General features: G+C 30.8%; 1 protein-coding gene across 1 annotated transcript in view; it reads left to right on the top strand.

Moving 5' to 3' along the window:
• Nucleotides 1–20,576, top strand: part of TRIM2 (Tripartite motif-containing protein 2) — a 55,551-nt gene extending 34,975 nt beyond the window's left edge. Inside the window, exons 6-11 of the mRNA XM_035732858.2 lie at nucleotides 1,652–1,734; nucleotides 5,520–5,850; nucleotides 8,100–8,340; nucleotides 9,839–9,976; nucleotides 12,139–12,531; nucleotides 20,128–20,576. Coding sequence (XP_035585723.2) covers nucleotides 1,652–1,734; nucleotides 5,520–5,850; nucleotides 8,100–8,340; nucleotides 9,839–9,976; nucleotides 12,139–12,531; nucleotides 20,128–20,484 — 1,543 coding nt within the window. The 3' untranslated portion in view covers nucleotides 20,485–20,576. The remainder of the gene's footprint in view (nucleotides 1–1,651; nucleotides 1,735–5,519; nucleotides 5,851–8,099; nucleotides 8,341–9,838; nucleotides 9,977–12,138; nucleotides 12,532–20,127) is intronic.
• The last annotated feature ends 2,742 nt before the right edge of the window (nucleotides 20,577–23,318 follow it).

The following is a 23,318-nucleotide window of genomic DNA, read 5'->3' as shown; positions in this document are numbered from 1 at the left end:
TTTTTATTCGAACAGTTTTAATATTATGAATAGCAGTGATAATCCAGTAGCTTCAACTGAACTATCCAGTATAAAGAAATAGACAAAAAATTAGAGAGACGTCTCAAGTTGTACTTAGCATTTCCTTTAATCACCGAAACGCTATATTTTTATACAGTCTTGTACATATGTACATATATACAAACTGATTCAAAGTCTGAATCAATTTGTATGCCAGATAGTGTTATTTTTAATCCGTAATCACTAGCCTCTATTTCTATATTTACCTTGATTTATGTGTAAATGATTATGTATGGTGGAAGGCATGTACCGGCCTACGTATTTATTTCTCTAATCAGCTTAAAAATTGTTGAAAATTTCAAAAACTCATTCGCAGATCTTATACCATTAGTGGATTATTATATTGTCGGCCAATTAGTTGGATTGTATACGAAGTTAAAGATGAATATATAAACCTTCCTGCACATCCTCCTTGTTTACATTAAAATTTATCGTTCTCAATTCTTATAATCTGGTATTTGACATAGATTAACGCATAGTGAAGAGTAAACATAACTTTTGGTAACCAGCCCCTTTAAATACACATTTTCTTTCTACAAGGTAGTTTCAAAAGAATTTATCATATGTGGAAGTAAACATTTTGAAAAATAAATCTTATTTAATTAATTAAAATACCTATTCTAGCATCTCAAATTTTTGACTATCACTTTAAATAGAGAGATTGTCGAACTACTGTGTTTCTTGGACACACAATGTATCACAAATTTTATTGCTTACTTTAGGCATTATAATTCAAGATGAAAATCAAACCGACAGTTTGAAACTCAGAACCTAGATTTTTGTTTAATTTTACTCACAAATCTTGTGAGTGTAGAAGTTATTCTGTCTGAGCACGGTTAGTTGAAATTATCTGTTAAAAATATCTTATTCAAGAAATATGATTATATGTATTTTCAATAGGCCTAACTGATCTGACTTTCTGAACTTAATTTGTCTAGGTTCGAAAGTGAGGTAGCTATAATCAAGATCTAAGAATTAGTTATTTATTGACTTAATAGTTCAAATTTGTTGGTAAACGTTAGAGATCAGCAGAAGTGGTATTCGATAGCCATTAATTTCGGTCAAATAAGTAGATCATAATTGAAACTAAACCATTCTTAATCGATTTATTCTTGTTCATTAATCAACTGGGATTCATGAAGTTTTCACAAAATAAGCTACTACCGTATTCTGGACTTTAACACACATTATTTCAGTAAAAATATGAGAATATGAAGGTTATTAATTTTAGAGTTGAAATAATGGGAAATCAAGTAAGACGTTTGAAAGTTACCTGAACTATTCTAATCGAATTACCAATTAGTTAGTTATATAATCAGTCTAGACGTGTAATATTCCAATTAATTGTTGAGTGTGTTAACGGTGATAAATGATTATAAGCTAGATATATATTATTATCAGAAGGGGTTTTGTGGAGATTGCAGTAATTTCGATAATTGAGATCATGAGTCAATTGAAGCTAGACCACCATGGAAAACCTGGAGGCACTAGACGGCCGTTTCGTCCTATTGTGGGACTCCTCAGCAGTGCTCATTATGTATTTCTTAATCTTTAAAATGTTCTTTCGTTTTTTTAATTGTTTTTAAAATAGACCAGAAGAGGTACTTTTCTGTTTTGATCAAGTAAACGAACAACTGAGTTATTTGGGACAAAAGAAAATTGAATATTTAGGAGGTAAATTAGACGTTATTTGGTTAATATGGTAGCCTTTAATACATAGCTTAAACGATTCTAAACAAATATTTGTGTTTTTCAAAAGACCTTTGAATTTTGCATACCCTTTAAGTGCTTTTCGGATGGAAATGTGTTCATTCTACTGTGGTTATCAGCATTATTCTTACACGCATTCCATACGGTATAAGTGTGGTCCAACAGGGTTCCTGGTACTTGTAAGGTTATGCTATAGTATTTTGCTATGCTGTTCAGGTTGTACAAAGGTTGAATTGCCCCTGTTTATCATGAAAGTAATGTAAAATTACCCTCTTGCAAAGTATACTTTTAATTGTGATTTGGTATTATATTATAGATAAATAAGAAGTATCCACTACCAGTTTATACCATTTACAACCATATTCTTAGGTAACATAAAACGAATGAAGTTTATTGCCCAAATATAAGTTTAAGTACATGACTTTAAGTAACATACTTTATCTGCCATGAGAAGTGATAATTCAGAGCTGGCTAATCCAAAGTAAGCCGAACAGGGTTGATCCTAAAAGCTAATGGTTCTAAACCGAATGTTTAAAACAACAAAACCATTACTTTACACTTTGAGTAGTATAACCTTACTGTAATTTTATGGTACATGATAAAAGTTTATTTAACGTAAAGTACAACTTCAAGGGCCGTAATATCCTATAGGAGGGAATGAAATATCACCAATCTTTCTCGATATTTTCATTGACACATTTTACAGTCTTCCATGTATTGATAGCTTGAATTATCATAATCTGCTTTTATATAATAGTACTTTACTATTCAACTAGTAGGAGCTCTATGAAACGTACAAATTCCTTCAGCGAACACGTATCGATTTCTTATTAATAGTTATTTTCAATAATCACAGTATAGACAAGCCAAGTTTTCTTTCAAATTTTACGAAAGCAGTGGCATGCTACAGTTATATGAGAATTAACAAACCTGGAATGGATAAATCCTTGTGATGTTCTTAATTGACCTAATCAAAATGATAGTATAGTTCAAGTTTAGATTAGTAATTTTGTGAAACGTTTATTCGTTACATAATTTCATCACTCTGATTATCTGTTATTGTAGTCACATAAATAAGCTTCATCAACTTTCTCAAATAGCGATATTGTTTGAAGTTACTTTTGACTTTACTTTCGTTCTTTAGAATGTTACTGGTGGATGATTAAGGTAGAATATTTTGAGGAATGGGTTAGTAAATTAGGTTGGACAGTGGAATTACGTCACCTAGAAAATCACTGAAAACCAGAGTAAACTAAAAGAGGAAGGGGTTCATAATCCTCAACAGTTTTTTGATCTAATACGGGTTAGTAACGAAAACTAATTTTGAGTCAAACAATCTGTACAAAGCCAGAGCAACTCGATAGTACCTATTCTGCCTAAAATCATGTTTAAATTCTAAATACTACTCAATAGTATATAAGTAGCAACAATCATTTAGAAAATAATCACAATTCTTAATCGACATTACACAGTAAACATCATTTTCAGAAACCCTCAGTAAATCTTTAAATCTCTAACATGAATTAATTTCACGGCACAACTCGCTCTTCATGTGTTACTCTAATTTCTGTCGATCGTAGTATACACTGACCCCTTAAACACCAGACAACAGTAGCTAGTTTTATCATTTCAAAATTATCTTTTTATCTGAGAACTGAGTTTGCTATTGATTTCAAGTAAAATAATTTATATCAGGCGGTTAGAGGCACTCGGTGAGAACTTGTGAGTCAAGATTCAATGTCACTGAGCATTCACTAGCAAGATGTATATTAAGTCTTATGAGAAACGTATAAGAATGACGCAACTCGGATTTCAACTTAAACTTACAAGACACTGCAATTTTCGAATGAATATAAATCTAGTAATAAACAGTAATTTATGAGAATACTAAAAATGCATCTAACTGTTCGCACTCAACATTTACGCATGCTCTATGCAGAAAGCTTCTCTCCTTTCATCCTTATTTGATGCCAACTTAAAAATTATTACAAATTGAGGATTGTTAGATCCGTAATTCATTTCTTGTTTAAAACTCCTCAGTAGTGCCCACCGCAGAAGTGGATTGCGCTACGTTACACGTTAAACTAAAATTGAGGAGATGGACTATTGTAATCTGGCTCACTTGTCCAAAGTAACACCACCACCGTAAGAACAGTAATCCCAGGTCTCAACCTCTTACAGCGTCTCTAGTGTGTACTATTGGCTAACTTAAAGCTAGGACTAAATCGTACAGCGATTCCTGGTTTAAATTTATTCTCTAACCGATGTTAGTTATCGACTTGAACTGTCTGTACATTTATTCTTATTCTGATGGTCGTCTGAAAATTCTTTCAACAGTTTGATGCTTTTTTGGAGTGTTTTTTCATCCATGAATCTTTGTCTATTTTTTTACACGACTGATTAAAAATGAGCGCTTTAGACTATTGAACAACTATTTAACATTATCTTGGAAAAAAGAAATTATCTCACTAATTCCCATTAATTTTATCGTTTTTTAAAATAATTAAAGTGTATCTGGGGATGATATTTAAGGAGTAGATATGTTGAACAATTTATTTATATTGTTGACATAAAATGAGATGACTAACAACACTTAGTTTTTGAAACGATCATAACATGTCACCTATGAATGAAATGTCGGGTAATGGATACTTTTAGAGTAAGGATCAATATGTTAGATGAGAATATATAAATATTAGAAATTGAATTTTTTTTAAATCCACCGATAGGCCATTCAAAAATTGTTGTTTCATTAAATAGTGTGGTAATGATAACAGTAACGGAGTTTATGGACAGACCAATTACATTTTTGGGGCGAAGCTTATCCATCTAAATGACTAAAGAACACTCTTGTATAATAGCTCATATCAATACATGATGAAAACTATAAACAAAGATCCATTATTCATGTTAAAATCGTAATTTTAATACTTTTTGTAAATTATAAGTCATTCCATAACCAAACGATGTTTTCCCACTGATTAACAGGTAATTCAAGGTCGTCCATATAATTGACTGCCACAATAATACTAATCATAATGACATACAAGCATACTTGAAGAAATTTTAGCACCGACTAATCATAACTAGATAGCTATTGTTAAGCAGAAAGAAAAGGAAAGTTGTATCGTCCTAATTTTTAAGCTGATGTATGTTCATGATGAGAATCACTTTTAAATCATGTAAAATCTTGGAAAAAAACTACTTTAACCATCTAAATTATAAAAGTAGCCAAATTCAAACTTTGTCTCATTAGTGAATATTTCTGGGTGCTTTTAATTGAAAAAGCTATTTAGTCATAGCTTTTAGGTCCTCCTGATGTGTGACACTAAAATATGCTTAATGGCTTTTAATAGTTTTGGAATTTTTATTGGAAATAAGATGAAAAATATATAGGGAGTGATAGACTGCTTAACTATGCTTCAAAGTTTTTATTAGTGTGAAATTCTATTAGTTTCCCTACAGATCTCTGAATTTACTGGCTTTCTAGTGAAAACTCTATCTCTGAGTTATTTCCTAAGTAGTTCAGAAAACGGTGAATGTCGTTCAACTGTACGTTTGTTAACCTTATCATGCGTATAAATGAAGTATTTCTTGTAGTTTCTACTACTCTGAAAAGTCACAAAAAGTATTTCGATGTAGAACAGCTTACGTTTTTACTCTATAGATTTTATTGAATATATAGACTGAGATGATAATCGTGGAGTATTTATCACATATCACTATTTTCTGTCTTATTTTCTCATTAGCACGTATAAAAACATATTTCAAAAATGGCGGTTATAGTTATTGTGAAGATGGGATAGAAACAAAAAGTCAAACATTCAATTCATCATATTTATTCGGAAGTATTGAATCTGAAAAAATTGTAGAGGAATTTTCAAAAAATGAAATTATCAATCGTTCAGCTATTCATAAACAAAATGAACTTAAATTAGAGCTTAGTAATATGTACTTAAATCCTGATCAAATATCAGTCGGTGTAAATACTAGTCCAAGAGAGCTAGAAACATTAACTAGTTATCATGAAGATAATCGATTTAATAATAATGATAATGAATTAAATTTACTTATTTCAGGGTAAGTTGATTTTACTTTTGTTTTTCGTATTACGTTCTCTTAGCTATGATGAGAAGAGGTCACAAAAACCATGAATTTGAGTCTCACGCTAGCTAACATTTGTCAGCAAATACTCACAAAATCTAAGCTCAAGGGTTTCATGTTGTTCTGATTCAACTACTTAACGTAAAATAGTTGATTCATTCAGACTAGCTAAAACATTTAACAGGGTCGACAGGACTGAAATTGAAGACCAAATATTAGTGTACTTTGTTATACATAGATAGGTTAGATATTATCAGCTCTGGCCTCTATAATAGTCGCATGACTGTTCAGTAAAGATTGAAGACTAGAATTTCATACTTAATTTGTCGACCTAAAAATGGAAATGCTGAGAAAAGACAAAACGTGTTTCAAAGTACATCAACCAGAAAGTTATCCAATCTCTAATGTTCCCTTCTTAAGATGTTTTTTTTTGTTATAATCATCATGATCGTAATAATCGTTCTATTCTATGTATGATTTCAATACCAATTATTCCTAGTATTTATTTAATTTTCTGCCCATTTCATTAATTGCTGAAAAAGAACAATGTCATAAAGCAAATTTGATTTCTTGAAATTTGTCCAGTAATAAAACTAGAAAAAATTTCATTTTCCTAAAGTGTTTATTTAAAAAACGAACATTTATTATTACTCAACTTGAATTCATTTGTTAAACTGAGATTTATGATTGTTTATTTCTAAATTGAAAGTATTACTTATTAATTTAATTAAGTATTAGGTCATGAAATAAATTAATTCGTTCTAAGTGTGTAACATGAAGTTTATTGAAATTTTATGGATCATTAAGATAACCAACGAGGAGCTGTGAACATATAAACTCTAGGAAGTGAACTTTTTCATATTAAAGAATCAAGTGACTCGTTGATCGGTAACCGAGTAATAATAATAATAATAGTTTTAAATTATACCATGAGAACAAGTGGGATCCATAAGGTTGTAGTAGGTCATTCCCAAAGAGCTTAGTAATGACATTTCTGATTATTGAACTCGACTCTACGGATTAAAATCCCAAGGATGACATTAGTTCCCCAGAGATACGTCTGGAATGAGGGCTGATGAACATGAGCTTTAGTTTTTGAACTTTTCATCGACTGCTTCCGACCATTTAACATCAGATGGAGTTTGGGGATTACCGGTATTATTAAAGCAGATATAGCATCAAGAAGGTATAGTTTTGCTACACTCTTAACTTTTATTGTCTGTCTCTTTATGTCGATAAATTCTTTATCGATGCATCTGTAGGTTTCAGTGCGACAACAAATATTATGATGAATTTTATTTGCACTTCCCTTCATTTTTACTGGCAAGCCGTGAGATACTGTAACCAATTGAATATATTCCAGTCTTCATGTAAAGTTATTAAATGACCAATAGCATTGGTTAATTACCGTGCTATTTCATACATTGATTGAAGTTGAACGCATATCCCTTGGATCACAACTCAGTGGTTGAGTGCTCACCAAGAAACCTAGAAGTCCTGGTGAACCCAAAGGGTCCACTACTGGGCAACCTTAAACCAGAATGAAACTGCAGTCCAATATCCTTTTGTTTATTGTGGTACCCCAACTAATTTTCAACAAGACATTATCAGCACTAGATTCAGCAATAAGAAATTCTTTAACAGATTTATTATCAAGTCGTATAAATGAAATTTCGATGGTCTACATCCCATAAGGAAAAGTAAACAATGAATAACCAAGATAACGTAATAATAAGAAATGTAATATAAAGTCATGCAATAATTAACGAGACTAATAAAGGTAGTTTACTTCATCCACACTAAAACACGTTGTTAGTTTACTAGTTTTACACCCCTTTCTTAATAACACACACACGTTACGCAATCTTGTGTTATTGTAATCAATATTATTTATACTGTATGATTTATTTTACTCATATTTAGTCCTTATGACTGTTTATTGTTAACATTTTTCATGGGATTTGATCCTTAAAAATTTCATTTATACGACTTCATAATAAATTTATTAAAACCTAATCATCACATGAGATTTTTCACCATTGTATTCCCATGATGAACAAGTATTAACTAGTGAAATATTTCTTTTGTATGTTTGAAAGTAGCTTTCTTTAGGCTATATTTCTTCTCTTATAAATTTAATCTACTGTAATATTGCATTATCTTATTGTCTTTTGCATAATCCAAAATAATCTACAATAAATGTCCTTATTTCATATTTTATATAGTAATCGTTTCAAAACAAATGAAAGCTTCTTAACAACAAGAAATGGTTATACATCTGATAATATGAAACAGAAATCAATGATTAAAGAACAGTATAATCTATCCAAATGTCAAGTAACCAATGAATTAGAATTTGATGCAAGAGTTAGTACTGATTTACGTGATGTTTGGCCTACTGGATTAGTTGTAAATCAATCGAATGGAGACATTTATGTTGTGGATAGAGATAATTCTAGAATCAAGGTATAAGTTTACGATTTTACCTAATCTATTTTACCGATATCTTGTTACATAGTTTACGAGATTTAACAGCAACAGGCCAGCTGGAAACTCCTCAATAATGTGAATTAATTTGTTGTTTATCGCTGTTTTCAAGCGCAAATAACAGAAATTCATATAATTTGTTTTGCATACTCAATGCCATCTACTTTTGTAGGAAAATTTCAAATTATTTATTCAATTGATAATATGTTGGTTTGTTTAAAACAGATGATCAGTTATGTAGTATAGATAATTTCAATTTAAAAACTTAATATAATTCAGTGCATGGTCAGTAAGTTCACTACTAAACAGTTAGCTTAATATATGTCACTTTCTTTACCTAACTGTTTACTTCGTTTAGTCGGCAGTATATATATATCTACCAAGTAAAATGAACACATGTTTAATTCTGAATATGTAGTATTAGTTTAAACTGTCTAACGTTTCCTAAGATAGATGTTGCTAACAGCTTATATTTTAAACTTCACACTAAAAAATAAGAAAATTTTTTATGATTAAAGTGTCTGATAAATAGGGGACAAACTTCAGAACTTTATCTTGCATATGTGAGATTATAACTTGTTTATATCTACTCACTAGAACTAGGTAATCAGCTGCCTACTTAACTATACAGTTAGGGAGATTTAAAGTTATCAGTAGATAGCAAAGCAAAGTATATTTTACCTCTTTTTTGTTAATACAAATTAGAAGACGACTGATTAAATTATTACAATTGAACTATGAACGTATCATTAGATTTTACACTACCAAATGCCAATGGATTGTTTTGATGACTTGTGTAAATTGTTTCATAGTTATTAAACATCACTTTGCAAAAAGTAGAATTTCGTTTATTGATGTATTATGAGAAATTTAGATTTTTATGAGACTATTGCAAAACAGCTCTAACACTAAATAGCTCACTAGCAGCAGTTATTTGTGTTTCAATACTGACCAAATGTATACACAGTAACTCCATCATTTTGAATGATACTGATAACTGTGCTTTATATTATATACTTAAAATCAGTTGTCCAATTACTAGGAATACAAACTATTGGCGAAATGAACACAATCCTAAAGATTTACCTTAGGTTTTGTCGACATTTATAATTGAGAAATACTGAAAAACATTGACTCAGAGCTTATGGATTCTTGTCAGTTTCTCTATGTTCGGTAACATTTTCATATCAATATTACTTTATTGGTATAGTTGTATTTAACCATATAACAGACAACTAATTTCTCCAATACCGTTTAGTTAAGTTGTTTTGGGAAAAAAAATGTTGATAACCTTTAAAAAAAGAAATTCCATTTAGACAGTTTGTTGAACAACTTTTTCTTCTAATCTCTGCACAGATTTTCTCTAGTGAAATAAAAACGACCAAATAACTTCCCATGTTGAATATATCATTCAACATTAATAAACAGTTTGATATATTTTAATCATTCTTCTCTACATTTCTTGTCTATTTCAAAGCTTTTTACCCATGACGGAACATTTATTTCAAGTTTAGGTGATACAGGTGAAATGACTGACCGACTTATAAGTCCATTTGACATTACACTATCATCCAGTCGGGGAATTATATTTGTATCAGACTATCAACGAGATGAGGTAGGATATTAGCTTGATTGTAGTCTTTATGTATTCAATTTCAGTAAATATAGACATATATTAATGATTAATAAACCAATGGACTAATTTTTCCATTTCAGAGAAAACTTGAAACTTTTTAACATTTTGTAGACATTACTTACAGAAAAATCATTGGCATTAATGAAGCTTCAGTTTACGGTTTCTTGTTGACTGAACTTAACAACTTAAAACAAAAGCTTTAGTGGCCCTTCATTTTGACGTTAATTAGACCGCACGATGTTTTCGACGAGCTCACCAATTTAATAGCCGGGGATCTGACTCCAGTTAGGTCGTATGAATGATTGCTGTCAAAATATACATCCTTACTATTCTTGTATATTATTATCGACTTAATCCACGCTGGTGAATAACGGAATTAAATAAGTCAAATACGAGAAAGGATTTCGAATACAAATATTTTATACAATCGTTGATGTGAACAGATAACCAGAGGAAAGAAGCGAAGAGAAATGACGCGCAGTGGAGAACGCGTATGAGCCAACTTGATTTAACCAAGCATTAATCGATATTTATAGTCAGATAAAAATAGGTTACAGACATGTGATGAGTAGGATAAGATGTACACTTATATCGACTCATATAAAAGCAGTCATGGTTAATAAGTAAATAATTAACAAGGTCAAAACGTGACTCTAGAATAATGGATAAATTGGCCTGTCCAGAAAGTAGAATAAGTTATATGTGCATAACATAGTAACCGACACTACAAAGCATAGTATTTATGATAATTGCTGTTTGAGAATATAATTAAATTTTAAAATGAATTTATATAGACCAAATCTGAAGGTTCATTTTATTAATAATAATCGTTTTAAGTTATCACGGAGAATATACACTTGAGATCAACACAAGTAATACATATAAGTATTCATTTAAATGATTCACTAAATTATGTTCACTTTTTATAAGTTTAAGTCTATCATAAACATATTAACATAAATGTCTCGAAATCATACCTTAGTGTATGTAAAAATTGGATACAGTCAAAGTTATTAAAATTGAATAGTTGATAAAAGTAAAATTTTTATATTGTCGAGTTAACAGTTGCTTAACCTATTTCACTATACTGATCAAGATGAAAATAGAATGAAAATTTATACAAATATTAGTCAATATTTGACTGAATAGTCTAACAGAAATTAGGCTCTCACTATATAGAAGATATAATTTATTTGCTAAATGAAATGTTGGAATTATTTAACATTCAATCGTTAGGATTACTTCAAATATATGTTTCACAAACTAGTGACTGGCTTCAAGAGAAATTTCCTAGAGTTCTAGTGAGAAATAGTGGTCAGTGGAGTTCAGCCGGGTCTGTTGTGAGTCCGTAACTCACTGAAGACAATGGTGGATGTGTCACTCAATTTCGTGGATTAGTTGAAGCTAGATATTAACACCGTCGGATGCTATCTCAGTGGTTTAGAGGTTAAACATTAGCGCGCGAGACCGATAAGTCCTGGGTTCGAATCCCTCCAGGCGGGGTCGTGGGTGCTCACTGCTGAAGATTCCCACAATAAGACGAAACGGTCATCCAGTGCTTCCAGGTTTTCCATGATGGTCTAGCTTCAATTGACTCATGATCTCAACTATTAAAATTATATGAAAATGTTTAGCATCTGTTTGTATTTAAACATGCGTATAAATTATTGGATTAGTTTTGATTTCTATTCCAGTGAATGATTGATCTTATATTTATTAACTAATTCATAGATATTATAATTGTCTATTTGTCCTTAACACATGAGGTTTTTAATAAAATCTCTTTAATGAACTTGGTTTAGTGAATTGGATAGTAATTAGTTTGAAATCTGTTTTATGTGGCGGAATGAGTTATACTCTTTAGGGAAAAATGGGTTTTATCAAAGTCTTTAATACTTCTTTCTAGACTCTATTTGGTATGATACTTAGATAAAGCTGAAATTCATAGGTATTACTTCTAGTGACCAGAAACTAGGTACTTCATTATTTGTTTTCAAATTATTTACAAGGAGGATAAGATTAATTATCTTTACTTATTGATAAACATATACAACTATAAAACTGCTTGAATCAGTTTTTTTTAATTATTTTCTACGGTATGTACAATAAATTAAACTTTTTTTTCTTTATTCCTCATAAAGATTCGACTATTCAGCTTCGATGGACGTTCACAGGGTACATTAACAAAAAATAAACTTAAACATCCACGTGGAGTATGTTATGGTATTGGATTATTGGCTGTTGTTGAAAGTCGACGTCATCATATTAGTCTTTATGACATCCGCTGTGATACTAATTCACCAGTACATCAAATACCTGTTGATAAAGGATTAGTTGGAGAAGAAGATAATTCAAACAAATTTATTTTTAACAGTCGAACTGCGCTTACTGAACCGTATTATGTTGAATTTCTTGATGATGGTGGAGGATGCTTAGGTGTCACTGATTGGGCTGCTCCAAGTGTCAAGTTGTACTCATTAAAGACTGGTTCTTTTCTATCTTCTATAGGTGGTTATGGTACAACAAATGACAATGTATGTTCATAATACCATATTATTTATTAGAAGTTTAAGTTAGTTGCGTGTTTTTTTCGATAATGAATTCCAAATCTCTGGTGACATTTCAAATTGGTAAAAAAGATTAATGGAACTTCCCGAAACTAAACGTTTCGGTCAGTTAGGTTGCTTTGGAAGAAATAAAATTTATCAACAATGATTTCTAATTAAATTTCCATTCACAATTCATTGCAGTTGTAGACAAACAAGTTGGTAAAAGTAGATAGGATGCAATAGCTTTTATCACTGAACTATTCATACTGATTGTAAATATGCATATTAAGTATGAAGCCTGATATCTTCATCTTCATCTCATTTCTAAATTTATAATCTACGTATGGAAAAATGAGTTTTCTTCACTCGAATGCGATTATCAACTGAGTAGGCAATGTGCACATTGATAGTGAGACATTTATCGTTAAAAAAATCACTTAAGAACATCATATTGGGATAAATATCTACTATTATAACTTTCACAACATGTAAATTTTATTTTACATAGGAGGTTAATACGATGAATACTGTTAGTTTTGTTAAATAAGGATTTCTGTGACATAACTACTACTTTAAAATGTTAATGTTTATTTCCTTTAAACTGTGGAAAAATAGTTATCACTAAATTAATCCTAAATAAATTAACCGTTTTATCAAAATAATGACCTAATCCTCATTAGTAATTTGTTTTCACATGGGTTTTCTAGTAAAGAGTTAACATTGATCAGGTTAACAATGTCAAGAATGTTGACGAATGTTCACTATTAAGAGTGATGAAAGATATGTTATGTTAAATAGTGACTAAAGTTGGGAAAACTCAAATAATGGACTTTTGTATAGGGTGTTATATGTTACTGCACTTATTGTGAGGTCTGAAACTTCTGAGTTGGACCGGTTTTAGTGTTTAGAGATTGTGATGTTCAAGAGCCATATAGAGTGATGAAACAGTGGTCCGATTATTCATTTCGTGTAAAGTAGCGATTAAAACAAAATTTCAATTTTCTGTATATTATAGGGCCTCATGTAGCTAGAATTCCCCCTATTTTGTGTTCACTTACAAAACATACAGCCATATGTCATAGATGATTAACTTTATTTATTATTGGTTTTGTAAATTACTTAACTGCGTAGATCTTCACTGTAGTCTATAATCGATTCAAAGCTTGATAAAAATTAGGTTGTTTTAGAAAGTTTCCTGGTCTCAGTTCTATACAAGATGGTGTATATTACTGATTTTACTTTGTATGTAGTCTACAATTTTACCTATTACTGCCTAAAAATCAACGTTTCAAAAATGTAAACCTTTTTCACAGACAATTATTTGAAAAAGTACTGGGAATATTGCTTTTATAACATAACTTTTTTCCCAAGAATGACGTTAATTTGTAAGAAAAGTTTATGTACCATTTCTTGACAGCTCGTGTTCAAAAGGAAATTCTATGAATACTGCACCTTTATTAAGCCATATACACATATATTCGTATCTACGCACACACACACATTGTGATTACAGATGTAGTAAATGATCACTTCATTTTGAAACACAGTCAACTGTTTATGATTTATGTAAAAATATCGAAACTTTTCCTGCTTTTCACTTATCAGTGAGGATATATATGCGAATGTTTATTCACTGAACAATTTTTTTCTGATATGCTTTTATCCTAGTAAGAAAGAAATATTGATTTTCGTAGATAATCACTCAGTTATAACATTTATTACATTATAACCCTCTCTTTTTCTCCTACCATTTTCATTGTACAGTAAATGGCAGTCATAAAACAGTCAAAAAATTATAAAAATACACGTTAAATCAGTTTGGACACTTGGAAAATCTATTATATATATACTATTATATGTAGCTGATAAATTTGTTTACCTTCATTATTGATTTTTATGACTAGATCTCGAAGCGACTTAGACAGGGCAACTTGTTTGTATGACTCCATATCATGATACTTTTTGATTATTTTTATGATCCTGATTAATTCTTTAAATGTTCCCATACTTTTACAGTTTTATTAATTTGTACACCTATTAAAAAATGGATCAGTAAAATATCATTTTTACATAAATATTTGATGGTGATATTCCAGTATGTGGATCTTTTATATAAATGGTTATTTAAGATCATGTTTATCTAACATGCTGTTAGATATTCTCCCCTATCACATAAGAGTCATGTTCTTAACTACGTATAATGTTAACTTATTTTCAAAGTTACTCATTACGTGACAAATCGTATTCGATTTTGAATTCTTCAGAAAATCAGTATTGTTCCTAGTTTATCAAGAGAAGCGACTAACCATTGTCGTACGGGATAAATAGATCGAATTCAGGACCAAACGGTCGTATGTTTGACCCCAATTTGATGTAGTTGAACTAAATAGTCAAATGTTTCGAGTCAAGACAAAACATTTATTCAGTATTTTCTAGTTTTATTGAATACTCGATTCGTTTTGCTTCATGATGAACATCATAAGCAGGAGGTATTCTCTTCCATAATAGCACGTTAACCAATAATAACACACTAGGTGGGCGAATTTTAATCAATTTTCTTAACATATATAACCAGTTAACTTTACAGAAAGTTAAATCCTTTAGGTAACCACATATTAGTATACTGATATAGAATTCTGCTTCACATGAAAATAATTTTCTATAAGGTTATTTAACTTTAGATTTCTTGTTCATCTTCATTGTGTTAAATTTTGCATAATAAACTACAGATTGTTTGAATTTCCCGCTGATGGTTGGAAATTTGAGTAGGTTTTTCTAGTAGCCATTTAAAAATCTTGTGAAAACATTAACGTTGAATTACAACATATTCTGTACATACTTTTGTTTTATTAAGTGATGTTACCAATTACATTAAGAAATTTTAGTGGAGTCACTTTGATCAGTCACGCTTTTTGTCTTCAAAAAGTAAAACCAATCAGAAAAATGTTTTATGATCACCATCTAATTCTGGTTTTATCAAATTAAAAAATAATGGGTAGATAATTCTATATGCTTGACCACTTCTCATCGGTGAGGATACACAACCTCCTCCATAGGTGTTTAGTCCTTCCTGCTTCTCAATGGTTGTCTAACTAAGATCGATGCATCATGTAATTTATAGAAATACAACAATCACCATAAACCTTCCATGGTGAATTAGGATTTCATAGAAGTAAAAATAACTAATCACAGGAAATGTAATAATCTTCATTGATTTTATGTAAGGTAGAACTTTGTTTCTCCTGTCATTTGTATATATTCATTATTTTTCAATCATAGGGATGGTAAAATTCATTTCGAATAGTTTCTCTTCCAAGTATACACTCCAAAAGTTCTTGTTTCAACCTATATTTTCAATATTATGGTTAAAATGTTAGTTGTTTTTCTCATTCGTTATTTCTCTGGTGAAATTTACTGTTAGTAGGGCTTCAAATAAGTACTTATAAGTCATCAGTAGCTTTGAACAGTAGAATCTAGATATTTTAGGCCCCACTCAAGAATTATGGATGTTGAAGAATACTATAAGATATCAGATTTTAATGTCTATGAAAAGCTTCAGGATGGGAAGTAATAAGACTTTGTTTATTTCACATTTAGAACATCTTAGGCTTATGTGAAATAAACGAAAAAAGTGATGGCGAAGCAGTCACCTATATGTCGGATAAATATTGCTTGAATTCTAAATCAATGTGTACAGATTAGAAGAAATGAATTTGGATATCTTACAATAAACGCCCAAAAGTAGCTTAACATCAACCTTCAATAATAGATCACTTTCTGGTGAAATCGTAAATACATTCCAAAAAGTTGCGCTAAATAATCTGGCTACTTATAGGCAGTGTGCGGAGCAAATCGTAATGGATACAAAATTCCTGTAGGTTAAAGTGTACTTATTCATACCTATCTAATCGTAAGAATAAGATTCTCACACTACTAAATCGAAATCCAGTAGTTCATATTTTAAGATTTAATAAATTTGTGGTATAGTCCTTAACCAATTTCATCATTGACCCATTACCCCATTCACAACATGGCTTAGACCACAGGTTATAGTTTTCCACATAAAAAATAGCCACTGAGTACACGTATATTTAATGAAGTGGTTTCATGGAAACACAGTTTAATCTGAAGATATTCTTTACTAAGAACCAATTCGCTACCTGAAATCAATTCAAAATGAAAAGTACATTCAGAAGACTACAGATAATTTGGACAGAACCACCTAGAATAATCTTAAAGCCATTTCACTAAGTAAATAGGCTGTCGATTATTTTTCAAAACTTCTGTTTGAATCATTATTTTACAAGTAAAATCTTATTCTATCGAGCTAAACAATTCGGTTCTTACTCTCCATGAAATAAATATCTTTGTCCTCCTTCATATAAACCAGCCAACAGATTATTTGATTTATATTTTAGCAAAGTTGCTGAGGAGACGCATACATTGACCTCAGCTCATTTTAACCAAACGGTAAGCACACATGATAGCATTCATTTTAGTTACTGATCAAGGTAAATATATTTTTTAGTAAACGGAATACACCCATTGAGACATTAAATAAGAAAGATTGGTTCAGCAAAGAGTTCTCTTTTCGGCGAATTCATTTTCGAAGCTGCACAATCGCGAATACATACTTGTTTTTCAGGATGATAATTACAAACGGCTCAATAAGAAGTTCAATATTCGAACACCTTGTGAACACAGGTCACTCAATCAAAACGAACTCTGCGTTCAAAGTCATCTACAATGCAAGTAGAAATCTTCCAAAGGCAGTCATATTGCATCTTCTTAACGTTGCCGGAGCGATAGCCATATATCTGGGGAAACCAGAGTTATGTGTCCAGAAGAGATTGGTACAACCTCTTCTTCTACCATGGTCTTAATGTCTTATAATTTTTTCTTATTTTTTCTTCAAACTCTTCTTTCTTTACAGCCACCTGCTTCTCCTTAAACCTTCTACCCCCCAACTGGTTTATTTCTGTTTCCATTATCCTCATGATTACATCTCATCTCAATCTCAACATTTCATCTTATCATGATGAGCCAACCCTATCTGTTTTTATGATGAACATTTAAGCCGGTAACAATCAAACTGTTATTAATTTCCCAGTTTAAATTTTTTTTGAATACCTTTGTTTATTCTACTTCACTGTTACCATGTGTAACAGAAGTTTATTAACATTATTATTGTAATTATCATCCTGAAAAATAAGTATATATATTTGCGATTGTACAGCTTTTGAAATAAATCCACACAAAAGGGAACTCTTCGTTGAAACAATCTTTCTTATTCAAGGTAAATATGACTAGTTCAAGGTTGCAAAATAAAACAAACAATAGAATGCAATAAATAAGTTATCAGGTGGATATACGTCATATGTTCTAAAATTCGCCTACCATTTATATAAGTGAACCATGATTGGTTGTACATGTCAACAAAACATTTATTTGCTTTCATTTTCAAGGTTGTTCCTTTGTATTTTCGATCACATGACAGAACGATCAAATCCGATATGTTAAAAACAAATCAAGTATTTGATCATAAACTTTATGGGTCATATATTCAGAATACGAAGATAATAAATAAATAATTTACCAAAACATCTCTGTTTTGACCCAAAATACATTTGATTTTCAACTGAACATAATATCTCTACTGTGAATAAGTAATGCTAGCTAACGGCCATCAGTGAATGAACATTTCCGTATACTTTTAGTCACCATCATTAAGACAGAACTTGATCTAACATAACAAGTTTGTTGCCCTCTCAATTTGTTCATGTGCACAGTCTTCAGACCAGATTAACTCTTGATTGTTGATTTTAACACAAACAACAGATTAACATCTTTAAATTGTCGTCTATCTAAGTCATCGTTAAGTGCCATAGTTGATATGTATACCACTAGATCAATTAACAATATTCCAACAGTTTTTTAGATTATTGATATTGGTTTGTGTCGCAAAACACAATGATACTGATCGTAAAATATAGAAAAATTTATTTAGTTATTTTTCTATCAGTCCAGTGCTTCCAGGCTTTCCATGGTGGTCTAGCTTCAATTAACTCATGATCTCAATTATTAAAATTATTATAATATCAATAGTTGAAATCATGAGTCATTTGAAGCTAGACCATCATGGAAAACCTGGAAGCACTGGACGGCCATTCCGTCCTATTTTGGGACTCCTCAGCAGTGCGCAACCATGATCCAACCTCACGAGATTCGAACCCAGGACTGATCGGTCTCGCACGCAAACGCTCAACCTCTAAAACACTAAACTGGCCGACATCCAACGGTGTTGATGTATAACATCAACTAATCCACGAAATTGAGTGACACATCCACCATTGTCTTCAGTGAGTTACTAACTCACAACAGACCCGGTTGAACTCAACTGATCACTGCTTATCACTAGAACTCCAGGAAATACCTCTTGAAGCCAGTCACTAGTTTTGAGGATCTATCTCCACTCACTGAAGACAATGGTGGATGTGTCACGCAATTATGTTTATTGGTTGAGGTTAGTCACTAACACTGTTGGATGCTGGCTCAGTGGTTTAGAACCTGCGAGACTGATAGGTCCTGGGTTCGAATCTCGCGAGGCGGTATCGTGGATGCTCACTGCTGAGGAATCCCATAATAGAACGAAAAGGCTATCCAGTGCTTTCAAGTTTTCCATGTTGGTCTAGTTTCAATTGACTCATCATCTCAACTACTGAAATTACTATAATATCCACAAAACCCCCTTCTGATATTATTTTTCTGTCTTTGTAGATATTAAAAAGTATAGTTTAAACAGTAACTCCAGATTTATATCTCACTATTTGATTTACAATAAATGAACGATCCCAAACTACTGCATTATTTAGGTAAAAATACGTACTAAGTAAACAGTATTTATGATTATGACCATGAAAGCTGATATTTAATGTGATGCATGGAAGTAAGTTCACTTGATAAATTATACTAAATTTTTAAACGCTTTGACAGGTTAGTTATCTAGAACACTCTAGTTCTCAATCCTTCTCTAGTTAATATGACTTCATGTTGGAAACTACCACTAATTTCTCCAAAATCATCCAATACATGGCGTTTTTTTTAACTAATCACTTAACATAATGTTCATATAAAAACGTAATCTATAAAACTTGATCAACTTTAAGAATTGAATAAAATAAACTTAAATACCATGAAGCAAAGATTTTACGTTGGAATTTTTGTTTCTAAAAATCAAATGTACAGATAATAATGATAATAATAATATATCAAGTGAAACTGATTATAAATGAAGAACTTAACTCCTCTGAACTAATATATTACCTTTAAAGGAGGATTGTAATGATAAAACAATAAGAAACAAAGAAGCAAATTACGTTTGTAATTACTTAACAGAATAAAATGTAGAATTTCAACATTTTAATGCTAATAGTTTGTACTGATCTATACACACAGCAATTCAATGCATTAAAACACATTTTAAAATCTTTAAAACTTTTTATAAGTAATAATTTATTGATCTCTTCAATGTTTTACTTGATTCTTTATGTTGTATTCTTTTATCATTTTTATTCTGTAAAGATTTTACAACCTTATGGAATATGCTATGCTCCATGGACTAGATCATTTCTAATTGCTGATCATGTTAATCACCGTATACAATCATGTCAAATTAAACATATCAATGAAAATGATAATACTATTCTGACAAATGATTTTAATAGATCAACAAAACAAACCAATGGATTGAATCAAATCCATGTTAATGGACATAAAATCACTTCTATTAATTTATCTTCATTGAAACCGATTGCTGAAAAGGGTACACATTCAATATGGCATCCAATGGCTATTACTACAGATATACAACGTAAACGAATAATTGTAACAGAAGCATTAGGCAATGTTAAAGTATTAAAATCAATGGAAACAATTTAATGCTAACTACTACTATTAATGTCATTTAAAATAGTATGAAACATTTCTGAAAAAAAGAAACGTTTACCATTTTATTGTGATCATTATGTAATCTGGGAATATTTTCTTTTCCAACGATTTATTTAATAAAAAAACAATTTTCTATCGATAATATCATTATAAGTCTTCTATATAAATAACAATTTATGATACCATTACACAATATCCAACATAAACTGCTACCCATTTGATTATTTTTATTTTTGAATATTAATTATTCTTAGAAATAGTTTTTAAGATTGACTCAATAAAAAAATAATAATGATGATATAAATAATAACCTTTCTTAGTCTCGGATACTTCTTTCAAGGAAATGAAATGAAACATTCGTTGGATTCTTTTTAGTAGGTCAATTCAAAGAACTTTTAATTCAGGTAAACTACAATTAGTGTTTTCCACATGTCAATTGATCACTCCAATATTTAAAGATAAATTGTCTAGACTAGTCACTTTCTACGTCTATCAATTCAATTGCTTCTATGGAGCAAGTTATATAGGTAGATGTTCTAGGAATTTCTATATTCGGGCTCGTGAGCACCTCCCAGTGTGGTTAGTCAAAGATGTAGTTAAAACTGTTAACAGCTCTATTTTAGTTCATTTAATTCAGACGGGACATGGAGCAATCTTTCGCAATGAAAATTATTTTCACATTATGTTTCATTTTTATGAAACCACTATAAAAAATGATAGTTTACTTATAAATCGCTAGTTTGGAGGTAGATTTTCAAAATTATTTAAACGGATGAACTCAATAACTTTTAATGTATTCATCACTTATTGAATCTAGTAACTGAATTTATATGAAAGTATTGTTATCAATTTACTATAGTAGACCAGTCAACAAACACAATAAACTATTGGTCAATATGTTTTTAATAGTATGCTAGTCAAAATACGATGTATTCTTTCAAATCTAATCTATGATAATCATAGTGAAAACGAAGTTTACAGTCGAAAATGGCTCGAGGAATTTAATGACTTAAGGAAGCTCAACAGAATGATTAATCGACAAAAAACCTTTCAGTATTTAAAGTAATATGACTTCTGTTCATTTCAAATAACAGTAAAATCAAAATTCAGGAATATACTGCTCCGCAGATGCTTTTCATAATAACTATTGGTCTTAATATAGTAGGGAATAAGTAGGCTTAATGATCATGCTTTAATCTTATGCACGTGTAAATTATGTAAGAATCTGAATCTTGTAGTTATTTTTTTTCAATGAATTTTAATCTTGTTTGTTTCTACGCTAAACATTTTAATGTATAAGTATGTCGTTTTGTCACGTAACACAATTCATGTCTTGCTGACGAAATAATATTTTAAAAATCCGTTTACTGTCGACTACTCACTTTCATAATTCAGATTTGTGAGTAATCGTCACTCAACTATATTATTTGCTTCCCTTCAAGTTGCTCATCCCAAAAACAATACAGTCAAAAGAATTTTCTCCAATCTGGCACATTTAAATGTGTACACTGGCGAAATGTTTTGTGAAACAAAAATAACGAACATTGTATGATAAAGTGAATTCATTTTATTTCGTATAAATTAAATCCCATACAAATGAATGCTCTGGAAGGTCGTTCCATCCCACAGAAGTGTATATCCACGATCTCGCAACCGTTATCCGTTGATTACGGTAGATCAGTATCTCACACCCAACACGTAATAAACTCCAATACTCACAGATTCTCACGAGAAATACAATGGTTAGACCATGAAACTCCTAAAATCTAAAAAAATCCCATATACCTAGCCAAATAGATGATACAACGGAACAACATCAAGATATTGCTTAGTAATTAATCTATATACCAATGCACAGGTGATCGGTTAATAACCTCATGGTTCTAGCTAAAAAGTGTAGTATTTCGAAAAAACTTCCCTTTGCGAAATATCATTCTGATTGATACAGGTCATAAGTGAAAGTGTTCTTCCGTAATAATTTGTTAAAAATTGATCGTTTAGTTTCGCAAAGTTTATGGTTGTTGGGACATTCACTCATATCACTATATGTCTAAACGAACGTTAAATATGACTTAGTCGTTGCACATATACAGAGGTTGCACAATATTTTTGTTTTTCGGCCCATTTCATATATTTGAATTTAAACTTTCTAAATGACCTCTGTTTACTTTTAAAATAAATATTTATAAGAAACATTGTAAGTACATGATTATATTCATCAGAACCATTCATCTGATAAATAATGAGGTCAAATAGAACTAAACTAACATTCTGATGGTTACAATGTTACAAAAATACTGCATAATTTACTCTCGGATTTTTGCAAGTTTTTCGCAATGTGAAAACATTTTTCATGACAAACTGTCATCAGATAGTACTGGACAGGTGTCCTATTCTAATTCAGCAGTCATCAGATTGTAAAAGAATATATAATGTGTTGATCCAGTACACCCTACACAATTTGTTTAAGTAAATTATGAAGAGATCGTGAACATCAAAAATAAGTGGTTAAAAATCATCTAAATCATGATCACTATTTCTATGGTCTCTCGATATTACATGCTGGCTTAATGGCCTGGAGGTTAGGTATCCGTCGTGAGACCGAAGGTCATGAGTTTGGTCCCTGATAGGGTCGGGAATACGGATTGCTGAGGAATCCTGTGTTGGGATAGCATATCTATCTAATTTTTCCACATTTTCGGTGGCTGTCATTGGTGTAAGCAGCAAAAATTCTGTATTTTGTAATACAACAACCTAAAAGTGACAATTTAAAATTCAGTCATCTTCAGGTAGCTGTTGAAGGTAGTCAACAGAAGACCCTGGAT

This window comes from Schistosoma haematobium, chromosome 1, assembly GCF_000699445.3.
Source record: "Schistosoma haematobium chromosome 1, whole genome shotgun sequence".
Lineage (NCBI taxonomy): Eukaryota > Metazoa > Platyhelminthes > Trematoda > Strigeidida > Schistosomatidae > Schistosoma > Schistosoma haematobium.
The sequence above is the reverse complement of the archived record's forward strand: the minus strand, read 5'-3'. Positions and strand labels throughout refer to the sequence as shown.